Source organism: Myotis nattereri, assembly GCF_964212035.1.
Source record: "Myotis nattereri genome assembly, chromosome: 5".
In the NCBI taxonomy this organism is placed as follows: domain Eukaryota; kingdom Metazoa; phylum Chordata; class Mammalia; order Chiroptera; family Vespertilionidae; genus Myotis; species Myotis nattereri.
Window position 1 is genome coordinate 80,023,089 of NC_138080.1, and position 12,801 is coordinate 80,035,889.

The window sequence follows — 12,801 nt, forward strand, 5'->3', positions numbered from 1 at the left end:
TCTGTAAAATATGATGTTACCCAGAAAAGAAACCCTCAAATGTCATCTTCTGGCTACTATATCTTATCCCCTATGGACAGATAGTGTGAACATACATTAATATTAATATTTAAAATGGACAGTGACTCCAGCCTCTGGTTTACATGTTTAGCCCTCTGGTTTGAGACTCTGGCAGGAGCTCCCACTACCATTACAGCTCTCTTGAGAACCCTTCAGTATTTCACTGTTAAAACTGGTCCTACTGAGGCTCAGGATTTCCCAAACCAGCAGGTAAAATGTTAATCCTTGAATCACCTCTAAACATAAACTCTGGAAACACTTCAACATCACCCACCCTTATTCTCAGACTTTCTAAAATCTGATTCCAGAGATTACACTTATTTTTCTTGCAGCTGTCTACATACAGTACCTGAATCTGCTCCAGGACTTCTCGCTGCATCTCCACAGCCATATGATACACATGATGATCAGAGTCATTGTACATCACAGCATTTTGGAACATCAGCATCAAGTCTCGCTGGAATTGTGCCATGGTGCGAATCCGCCCCTTAGACAGATTCCTTTTCAGGGTAGTTAAGTCCATGGGTCTACAGGTGGCCAAGAAAAAAAACACAGAGGAAATCTAACCTTCATGTGGAACATGTGATGACATAACATGCTCTCTTGAGTTCTAACCAGTTTGGGGTTTTTTAATGCATTTTAAAAAATTGATTTTTAGAGTAAGAAAAAGGGAAAGGAAGAGAGAGAAACATCTATGCAGGAATCAAACATTGATCGGCTGCCTCCTACTGGGTATCGAACCAGCAACCATTAGGGGCACAGGACGATGACCAACCCACTAAGCTACACAGGCCAGGGCAGTAACCCACTTTCTTTTATTTTTATTTTTTTTGTTAATCCTCACCCGAGGATATTTTACCATTGATGTTTAGAGAGACTGGAAGAGAGAGAAAGACAGAGAGAGAAATATCAATGTGAGAGAGATGTATCAATTGGTTGCCTCGTGCATGAGCCCTGACCAGGGCCTGGGCCAGGGAGGAGCCTGCAACCAAGGTACATGCCTTTGACTGGAACCGAACCCAAGATCCTCCAGTCCACAGGCCGACACTCTATCCATTGAGCCAAACTGGCTAGGGCTCCAGTGATTTTTAGACAGAGTGAAAGGGAGGGGCAAAGACAGAGAGAAACATCAATGTGAGAGAGACACATTGATTGGTTGCCTCCCACATGTTCCTGGGAATCAAGCCTTCAACTAAGGTACGTGCCCTTGACTGGAATTAAACCTGGGACGTTTCAGTCCTCGGCCGATGCTCTATCTATTGAGCCAAACCAGCTAGGGCAGTAACTAGCTCTTAATGAAAATGGTAGTAAAGATAACAACCCTCATCATATAATAAAATAGCAACAGTAGTTACCATTTGACTGCTACTACCTAAAATAGGCCAAGTACTAAGTTAGGTACTTTCCATATTAACTCAGTTAAACCTCCCAATAAACCTATAAGGTAGGTACCATTATTACAACCAACTGGCAATGAGCAAACTGAGATCTGAAGAGGTTAAGTACTAGCTCCAAGTCACACAACCTGGAATCTAATTGGGAGGCAGTCTGACTTCAGAACCTATAGGCCCAACCACTATGGTCACTATTGTAGGAGGAGGGTTGGCCTCAGGTACCAAAGCTGTAAATAACTCCAATGATCAGTTTGTCATATGGTAGTTATTGACTGATTATTTACAATGTGGAGTCATATATTAGATATTAAATCTACTTTTAGTATTGCATAATCAAAAGCTGAGAATGTTTTTCTCCTTTTTTTTTTTTTAAATATATTTTATTGATTTTTTACAGAGAGGAAGGGAGAGAGATAGAGAGTTAGAAACATCGATGAGAGAGAAACATCGATCAGCTGCCTCCTGCACATCTCCCACTGGGGATATGCCCGCAACCCAGGTACATGCCCCTGACCGGAATCGAACCTGGGACCCTTCAGTCCGCAGGCCGACGCTCTATCCACTGAGCCAAACGGGTCAGGGCTGTTTTTCTCCTTTCATGGAGAAGAAAAGAGTGAGAAGTGAATATTAAGACAAATTATAATTTTTTAATATATATATATATATATTTTTTTTTTATTGATTTTAGAGAGGAAGGGAGAGGGGGATAGAGATAGAAACATCAATGATGAGAGAGAATCATTAATCGGCTGCCTTCTGCATGCCCTATATTGGGAATCACAACCCTTGTGCCCTTGACTGGAATCGACCCCAGGACCCTTCAGTCCATAGGCCAACACTCTATCCACTGAGCCAAACCAGCTAGGGCTTAAGACAAATTATTAATGAAACACAGGGAGTGGGTATATAAGTGAAGGAACAGTAGTGTAGAAAGAGGACTGAAGTGAGAGGTAAGAATCTGGGATTTAGCCCAATCAGCATGTCTCAATGGTTGAGCATCCACCTATGAACCAGGAGGTCATGGTTCAATTCCCTGTCAGGACACATACCTGGGTACAGGCTCAATCCCCAGTGGGGGGCATGCAGGAAGCAGCCAATTAATGATTCTCTCTCATCATTGATGTTTCTATCTCTCTCTCCCTCTTCCTTCCTTGCTGGAAGCTGATCCACCCTGGCTGCTTGACACAGTCGCTGCAGGGATGTTTCAAGGGACCTTGGCATATATGGCATACTGTTCTTAATATGTTTGCTCCCCTTCTTAAGCGCTATGTGCTTTAACCAAGGTCACCTCTCCAAGAAAGGTTGTTTCCCCAGGTGAGGCTTTTTATAAGTAAACCCCTTAACTAAGTGCCAGAGGGGTAATCACTTTAACTACGAACAATCACGCTTAAACTACATAATCTTTACTTAGAATAACCTCCTTCAGTTACTTCCTTGTAGCATAATAGAACAATAGAGTGACCTTGAATGGAGATAAGAGTCCCCTAACCTTTTGAATAGAATGGAAAGGATTAAGACCAAATAGTATAAATACAGATGTTAGATGACAATAAAGGGAGGAACCTGGCTAGGAGGAACCTGGCTATGATCACCTGAACACTGCCTCTGTGTCCTTCTTTCCTCGCCGACTCCGTCCACACCTTGGGGAACCCCTGGACCTGTTGGGGCGGGACCCCAACACTTCCTCTTTGAAATAAAATAATATATTAAAAAAAAAAAAGAATCTGGATTTAGTTCCAGCTCTGCTATTCACTGATCACAGGCAAGTGAAGACCACCTCTGAGACTTAGTTTCCTTATCTATAGAATGAAGGAATCTGTCTCCAATGGTCCTTTCCTGATCTTTTATACTCTATTAGAGGCCTGTTGCATGAAAAGATTCGTGCAATAGGCCTTCTCTTCCCATGGCTGCCGGCACCGGTTTTCCTCTGGCACCCGGGACCCAGGCCTTCGCTCCAGCTGGAGCCGCCTTCAAGCCTTCGCTCCACCACTTGGCACCTACGTATGCAAATTAACCGCCATCTTTGTTGGCGGTTAATTTGCATATCTCGCTGATTAGCCTACAGGAGGCGTAGCAAAGGTATGGTCAATTACCATGTTTGTCTATTATTAGATAGGATTAACATTCTGGTTTATGACAGCATTTTTCATTTATTTATTTCTATTTTTTAAATCTTTATTGTTGAAAGTATAACATATGTCCCCCCTCATTGATCCCTTCTAGCCCACCCCCAGGCCCCCAAGACCTTTACCACCCTACTGTCTGAATCCATGGGTTATGCATATATCTATACAAGTTCTTTGATCTCTCCCCCACACACACCCCCACCTTCTCTCTGATATTTGACAGTCTGCTCCATATTTCTATGTCTCTGGATCTATTTTGTTCATCACTTTATTTATGACAGTTTAAATAAAACATGCTATAAAAATCCAAAATACTGCAACCAGCCAATGTTTTTAACATCATTTGGATTATCACCTTTGTCTTAGCCATACCTATAACTGTCAGAATGAATACAGTGTTCCTTTTAGAATTTTGCACCAAAAGAACAATGTCAAAAACTACTGAAGGTGCCCTAGCTGGTTTGGCTCAGTGGATAGAGCATCAGACTTCGGACTGAAGGGTCCTGGGTTCCATTTTGGTCAAGAGCACATGCTCAGGTTGCAGGCTCGATCCCAAGTAAGGAGCATGCAGGAGGCAGCCAGTCAATGATTCTCTGTCATCATTGATGTTTCTATCTCTTTCCCTCTCCTTCCCTCTCTGAAATCAATAAAAAAATATATTTAAAACAACAAACAAAACTACTGAAGGCAAATGTAAGATCATAATAAATGAATCGTATTACCTAAAATTTAACAATTAAAATAAGCCTATTTTATCTTTTTGTTCCCCTTCATTCCTTCTCAAATAAAGACTGAGCTCACTGCCGAACTGGTTTGGCTCAGTGGATAGAGCGTTGGCCTGCGGACTGAAGGGTCAAGGGCATGTACCTTGGTTGCGGGCACATCCCCAGTGGGGGGCGTGCAGGAGGCAGCTAATTGATCTCTCTCATCAATGTTTCTAACTCTCTATCCCTCTCCCTTCTTCTCTGTAAAAAATCAATAAAATATATTTAAAAAAAAAAAAGACTGAGCTCACCATAACTTTACAAACTTGTTCAGTTATAAAGTTTATCTTAAGTTTGTAAGTAATATAAATGAAATAAATAATCTAATAGATGGAAAATAATGTAAGAAAAGACAGACACAAAAGCAACCAACCTTTCTTGCCCCCTTTTCCACTGACCTTTTCACCACATCCTTGTATCCTGGGGCCTGCCTTTCTGACACTGGCTTCAGAAATGGACTGCTGAACCTGTTAGGGGACAAATCCAGAAAGGATGAAGAAACCGTGGAAAGTCACTCTAAATGAGAAAAATCGCTATGAACACCAACAGTGGTTTGGAGACCTACCTGTGACTGGCAATCATCTTCCATACTGGCAGGAGAGTCTTCTTAAATAGTAAGTGATCCTGAACAGGATCACTCTGGCTTAGATCAGACCTATGGGATAGAAAAGGACAGAAAAGAAACAATAACTTTAAAAATGGCATTCTGTCTCTCCTAGGGAGTAATGAGGTTTTCTCAAGACAGTGTTCCTACTTAATAACACTATAAGAATAAAAAAATAATGCTTCCATAAGGGACCCCAAATTCTATAAATATTCTCTTACTAATCACTATTACTCAATGAAGTAGTTATCATTTTATAAAGTATATTACAAATCTATAATTGCCTCCAGCAGGTCTCTTTGCTGATTTGCTCATTAACACCTGTGACTCTAAAATACTGGGTCTATGAAAGTAGTCTTTTTTCACTGATATTTCCCAAGTGCCTGGCACATTGTAGGTGCTCAATTAAGTATCTGATAAATGAATCTAGTCCTGTTTTTATGTAAAAATATGACACATTGATAACTATGTCTCCACAGAAGTAAATACTTGGTTTCACATCCCAAAGAATTCTCACATTTTGTCTGATTGCTACACAATTTAAGTATTTTTCCTTTTCGCTCTCCTCTATATAGTAACTCTTAAAATACCTAAGAAAATTTCATTTATTCTCATGGCCATTCCTTCTCTGAGTTAAACTATTTAGTTTTTCTTCAGAGATGAAACTGTTCAATGCTTTCTTTTTTAAGAGAGGGAGAGAGAAACATTTATCCGTTTTTCCACTTCTTCATGCATTATTGGTTGCCTCTTGCATGTGCCCTCAACAGGGATTAAAGCCACAACCTTGGCATATAGGGAGGACAACGCTCTAACCAATTGAACTACCCAGTCAGGTCTATTTATTTTTATAATTTTCCAAGTTGGCAAGTTTTCTATTTACTCCAAAAGTTAAACATTATCCACCCTATTATTTTCTCTAAATGAGTTCTCTTCACAGCTAAGTCTTCATACCCTCATTTTGCTTTATGTATCTTATAGTGTGCATCCATTTGAGAACAACTCACATCTCATTTTATCTTTCTCCAATTTGAGCAGCTTCACATAACTGTTCATTTTCATGATGTAATATCTTACCTGCATCTAAACTATATACCACAAAAATCAACTTATCCTTAAACACAGGACCCTATCAGAGCAAGGCATTTAAAGTCCTGCAAACAAAATTCCTTTGTTTCTGATCAGTCAACCAGAATGAATAATAACTCCTTGGTGCTGGTGCAATTTATTCACACATCTATGCAACAGGTATTTAATACGTTCCATTATATGAAAGGTACTGCACTAGGTTATGTAACCTCATAATCAATCGCCTTTGCAATATTTTAAGAAACAACCTGTTGCTTATCTTTATTTCCACCTATTTAGAAATGCATGGCAAGCAACTACAAGTAAAAGTGTGGGAGTGGAGCCCTAGCTGGTTTGGCTCAGAGCATCGGCCTGGGGACTGAAGAGTCCTGGGTTCGATTCCTGTCAAAGGCACATGCTTGGGTTGCGGGCTCGATCCCCAGTATGGGGCCTGCAGGAGGCAGCCAGTCGATGATTCTCTCTCATCACTGATGTTTCTATCTCTATCCCCCTCTACCTTCCTCTCTGAAATCAATAAAAATAAAAAATAAGGAATCTAGAGAAATTAAAATTAATTAATTAATTAATTACTTTAATAATAATAAAAAGTGTGGGAGTGGAAAGGAGCTGCAGACTGGGAGTGATGCTCCAAAGGCTCTACTTCTCTCTACTCTTGAGAGTCAGTACAGACTAAGGGTGAAGACAGAAAAGAGGGGCCTGGAGAATGTCTATCCCTCCATGTAGTTTTAACCTTCCCAATGACAGCACAAGAACTCAGCTTTCTAGTTCTCCTTAAACTATCTGATCAAGCAAACTCAATTACTGATATCTATTGCCATTCAAGACACTGAAATATCTTGAAATAATTCATCCCAGATTAGAGATTTCCTGTTTTTTAGATAGTTATCACATGCCATCTTCTCATACATAGTTAGAGAAAAGCAAAAGAAGCAATTCTTCAATAACCTAGTTTTTAAGCTGTATTCTATTTGTATAACAAAAATTTGAAATCTGCTATTTAAAAAATATATATACATGGTTCAGTTGTATGCCTTAAATTTAAAAAGGCTAAAATAATTATTGGTTTGCCTTTCCACAGATATGTGGGTGGATCAGGAATATAGTGAAAACAAAACTGTTCATGCTATCTTCTCTCAATGGACAAAAGATCAGGCCCAGAAAAGGAATTATTTATTGTCATAACAAAAATAACTTTGTTTTCTGATTTAGAAAAAACTTCAGTTTACTAAAAAGAAAAAAATTCTAAAATGTAACCTTTGACCCCATAATAACTTATAAAAAGATAAGACAAGCATATAAACAATTTCCTAAGATTTGTGAAAAAGGAACAGAGCGATCATAACTTCAAAATAATTTTTCATTTCAAGTTAATAGGAGCTGTCTTAGTATTTTTTTAATTAATTAATTTGTTGATTGATTTTAGAGAGAGAGGAAGGGGGGAGAGAGGGAGAGAGGGAGCGAGAGCAAGAAAGACATCGATTTGTTGTTTCACATATTTATGCATTCATTGGTTAATTCTTATATGTGCCCTGACCAAGGATTGAATCTATAACCTGGTGTATCAGGAAATGCTCTAACGAACTGAGCTAACTGGTTAGAGCCTGCCTTAGTATTTTTAAAAGAAGTATAGTTTGTATAATAGACATGAGGGACAATCTGAATTAGCAATATTGCCTGAATAAAGATTAGAAAGAAGGGTTATTTATGAAAGAGATTCTTAATGTTGACAAAACAGACTTGTTTTGTAAGAGGAAAGCATATAGACTTATATTTATACAGTAAAATTATATTTAATTCTATTTCTAGTGTTTTCCAACTCTAATTTCCTTTTTTTACTTTGCAAAAATAATCTATATTCATGCTAACAATTCAAACAGGCATAAACAGAAGTAAAAGCATAAATCCTAACAAGCTTGGATAAGTATCCATACTTACAGATTTGAGGAAGTAGCATGGCTGAAAAGGACATCCACCAGAGGAGCCTCCTGAATGCTAGAGCCATCATCACACTCACCTGAGGAGGGCCGGTCTTCCATCTCTGACACATACCCTTCGCCCTGGTCCTCTTCTTTGGATTCTTGCTGAACCTCTCCCTAGGAGTGCCAGGAAACAATGGAAACTTTAGAAAAAGATTTACTATCTGCAAGGTAATTTTAATTTATTTATTTTTATTACTGAGAGACTTATTATTCCACTTATTTATGCATTCATTGGTTGTTTCTTTCTTTCTTTTTTAAAAAATTAATTATTTTTTCATTGGTTGTTTCTTGTATGTACCATGACCAGGGATTGAACCCACTACCTTGGAGTACTGGGTTAGTGCTCTAATCAACTGAACTACACGTTCAGGGCCTCTGCAAGGTAATTTTACATGTATGAAGTAAATGACAGCTGACCTTAAGGTGAGAAGAGGCCAAATATATAAAGCTATAAAAGAAATTAGAGAAATATGACTTAACTAGACCTAAGTCAATTCTTGTTAACAATCTTGCTGGAGAACTTTGACTCTGTACTCCAAGAAAAAAATAAAAAAGCAATATATTCAATTCTAGATGGATGCTGTATCCTTTTATTTATTTACTAGAGGCCCGGGCCACGGATTTGTGCACCGGTGGGGTCCCTTAGCGTGGCCTGTGGGGATGGGGCTAAAACCGGCAATCCAACATCCCCCGAGGGATGTAGTAGTGTGAGAAGCAGCAGATGGTTGGGGAGGAGCCTGAGCCCGGCTGCCACCGCCGCTCGCAGCTCGCAGCTCGTTAGGCTCACTGCCCTTCCGCTGCGGTCTCTGCACACCTGTCATAGGGTAATACCAGCGCACCCATGACCGAGAAGCAGCAGCAGGCTCACGCCCAATAAGTCCTGATGTTGGTCCTGATCCTGGTCACGGTCCTAGTCCAGATGGGGTAGGGGTGCACAGGGGGAATGTCCGCAGGAGAGGCTCGCACCACAGAGGCGCTCACCAGCTGTGAGCCTGGCATCTGGCACCCATAAGTCAGCTGAGCGATACTCCCACTGTGGGAGCGCACTGACCACCAGGGGGCAGCTCCTGCATTGAGCGTCTGCCCCCTGGTGGTCAGTGTGCATCACAGCGAACGGTCAAAAGGTTGCTTAGGCTTTTATAGATTTATTTATTTAGTTAATCCTCACCTGAGGATATTTTTTCCATTGATTTTTAGAGAGAGTGGAAGGGAGAGGTACAGAGGGAAACATCGATGTGAGGAACACTGATTGGTTGCCTCCTGCATTTGCCCCAATCAGGGCCAGGGATCGAACCTGCAACCAAGGTACATGCCCTTGACCAGAATCAAGCCCACGACTGCTCAGTCACCAGGGTGATACTCTAACCACTGAGAAAACTGGCTAGGGCGGATGCTGTATCCTTTTAAAATTTTCATTATTTTTGTGGTCCTGGAGCTAACTAGTCTAACTGGTCAGATAATATTAATGATACTATAAATTGTGAATTTTACTGATTGCTTACTATGAACTAGGCCCTATGCGAAGTTTTTCCCATGAATTATCATTTAACCTCACAGCAAAAATATAAGGTAGAGAAAGAAATAATTCCAGTTACAGCAAAGAAAACTGAGGTTCTAAAATGTTCACTAACATGCTTAAGGTCCCACAGCTAATTGATGCTAAAACCAAGATTTGGACCCAGGTAGTTGAACTTTGGAGTTACCTATGTGCTCTACCACTCTGCTCTGCCTCCCTGTGCAGAGAGCTAGACAGCTGATTTAAGTTATTCACTTACCTCTTCATTCTCTGTTGGTAGTCCCCAAACTGCACAAATATCTGAGGGAGCTGGAGCCATCTCTGGCCTTCCATTTTCTCCCAGTGACTCCTCAGCTACCAATGGTTCTACCTTAGCTGAAAGCTCTTCAGGCTCTCTGCAGGGTTCCTCATCTCCTTCAGTAGCTTCAATTTCCCTTTCCTCTTGTCTGGTATCAGGTGAAGGGCAGCAACCTTCACTTGATTCTTTGCTGCTAATGCACAATGGCTCCATTAAATAAGCTACCTGCAATCATAGTCTATCGTTAGATTAGAAACATCAATAGAAATCATAATCTATATATCAATAATGCCACATGATTACACTGCCACTGTGTCTAAGCCTGAGATGGCAAATAGATTAACTTTCCCAATCATTTAAAATTCATTGAATATCTTATACTGGACGCCTGGTGCACGAATTTGTGCACCAGTGGGGTCCCTCAGCCTGGTCTGTGGGATCGGGCCAAAACCGGCTCTCTGACAATCTCTGGGATCCCTTGAGGGGTCCCAGATTGTGAGAGGGTGCAGGCCAGGCCAAGGGACCTCCACCAGTGCACGATCAGGGCCAGGGAGGGACATGGGAGGTTGGCCAGCCAGGAAGGGACCGCGGGAGGGCTCCAGGGCGTGTCCGGCCCATCTTGGTCAGTCCCTATTGGCTGGACCCCAGCAGCAAGCTAACCTACTGGTTGAAGCGTCTGCCCACTGGTGGTCAGTGCACATCATAGTGAGTGGTTGAGCAGCCTTAGCATATCACTAGCATATTATGCTTTGATTCGTTGAACGGCCGACCAGTCAACCAGACACTTAGCATATTAGGCTTTTATTATATAGGAAGGATACACAGGCACTATTACTAGTTGGTAAGGACCTAACAGTAAACAAGATACTGTTCTTGCCTCAAGGAGCTTATGTTCTACATTTTCACCTCAAGTGTCAACTCTGATCAATTGGGACTGGCTATCGAACTGCTGAAAATTTTGTCTGCCAAAACAGAAATGGCAACATTTGAACTGGATTCTTGCTGATCTTGACCTATATTCTGCTGAATGTGTGTGTAGTTGCTGCATAAATATAAACTGTCAAATTCTATTTCTGATCCTCAGACCTTAACTAGGGTAATAAAAACACTATAAATTACTGCCTTAATGTCATACGTTATAAGCTTTAAGGTGAGTTTGGGCAAGAATCATCTCATGACTGAAAGAATGAATTGCAAGGATACTCTTATAGGGTAGACCTGCATACAGAAATTTCATTTCCTATCAGGGTTCCAATAACTGGATTTTATAATATTCAGCCCAAAAGTACACATTTGAAGCATATTTTGTGTTAGTACCAAGTGCTGAAGACACAGCAATGAACTTAGTCCCTGCCACTGTGGAGCATATATTTCAGTAAATAATATTAAGAATGGTAAAAATATATATGAGTAAGCATTCTCTTAGCGTTAAGACTCTTCCAACTTTGGAAATAATGACTCCCCATTACCTCAGAGAGAAAGTGGAGGAGGTTCTGGTGGCTGATTTGCTGTGTCTCTTCCTGAGATTCCTCACTGCCTCCGTCCCCCATAAGCAGCTCACTAGATTCTGTCCCTGGGCTGCTTTCCACTAATTCCTCAGTCCCTGGCTCCTCAGTTTCCCTCCAGCTGCCCACATCAAGATCCAGACTGGAGTCCCACGAGCTGAAGAGGGATCTGCAGTTGTTGCTCAACTCAGAGTCATTGGGATAGTCTTGTTCAGAATCCAACCAAACCCACTCACGCCCCATCTGTAAATACATAGAAAAAAAATGCATTAAATTCACTCAACTCAATATTCCTAAGGCATTTGCATCTCATCTACCAAGTTCATTAGAAAGATAAGGGGACAGAAATGTATTTCTACTCATTAGTAACAACAAAAAAATAGCTGAAATGAGATACCAGGAGACAAAATGATCTGTCATTGGGAATAAAGAAAAAGTCCCATGTCAAACAGTATAATAAAGATATTACCCGATAAGTATTTTTTTCTTAGACTTCCTTATACTCCAAAAGAGAAAGAAATAGAGCATAAGTACAGCATAGGAAATATAGTCAACAATATTGCAATAAATATGAATGGTGCCAGGTGGGTACTAGAAATATCAAGGGGAACACTTTGCCAAGTATATGATTATCTAACCACTATGGTGTACACCTGAAACTAATACAAAATAATATTAATTGTAATTGAAAAATATATAAAAAATAAAGAACTGGACCATAGTTAGCTGAAAAAAATTCCTCTATCCCAAATCATTCTTAAAATCAACTGCAAGGCAATAAATTTGAGGGATAAGTGATATTTTCCTCAGTGTATAGGTATGAACCTATGAACCATTAAATCCTCAAAACACACTTTAAGATTACCCGTTATATCCAATTCTCACTTCTCAGAATGAAAAGCGCAACATCAAGTTTTAAAAATATCTTCCTTTCCTTTCATTACACTATCCTGATTTTCTTACCCCTTTGTTCTCTCCCTTTAAAACTTTCAATAAATCCTTGTCTATGTTCTTGCTTAGTCCTTTTACTTCCTCATTGATACATACTTTTAAAAATGTATATACTTTGAGGTTTCAATTTTGATATCTTTTCAGGTGGCTCCCAAAATCTGTCTTTAACGGATATGCATTCTGGTCTCATTTCTCCCTGTACCCAAAGGTCAATTCCCTTTTGGTGCTCTACCATCTGCTTCAACTCAACATTTCAAAAACTAAGATCACTTCTCTTCCTGATTATCTCCAAAATCATTTGCTCTCTCCAATTTACTTATCCCCATCAACACTATTTCTTGATCCTGTTTTAACTCATCTCCTGCATTTGGTAAGCAAGTCCACTTCCCAGTTTTCTTCCACCATTTTTCTCAATACCCATTCTTTGTTCCTCAATAAATGCGATAACCCCCTTCCCCCCGGTCAATTTCTTTTTAAAAAAATATGTACAATATTTATTGTTTTTTTACAGAGAGGAA

General features: G+C 40.1%; 1 protein-coding gene across 1 annotated transcript in view; it reads right to left on the reverse strand.

Annotated features, from left to right (window-relative positions):
- LOC308518949 (bromodomain-containing protein 8-like) overlaps positions 1-11,657 on the reverse strand; it is a 12,137-nt gene extending 480 nt beyond the window's left edge. The window contains exons 1-6 of the mRNA XM_081090755.1: positions 11,297-11,657; positions 9,789-10,052; positions 7,970-8,127; positions 4,910-4,999; positions 4,743-4,811; positions 410-587 (exon numbers count right to left, since the gene is read on the reverse strand). Coding sequence (XP_080946881.1) covers positions 410-587; positions 4,743-4,811; positions 4,910-4,999; positions 7,970-8,127; positions 9,789-10,052; positions 11,297-11,602 — 1,065 coding nt within the window. The 5' untranslated portion in view covers positions 11,603-11,657. The remainder of the gene's footprint in view (positions 1-409; positions 588-4,742; positions 4,812-4,909; positions 5,000-7,969; positions 8,128-9,788; positions 10,053-11,296) is intronic.
- Positions 11,658-12,801: the final 1,144 nt, after the last annotated feature.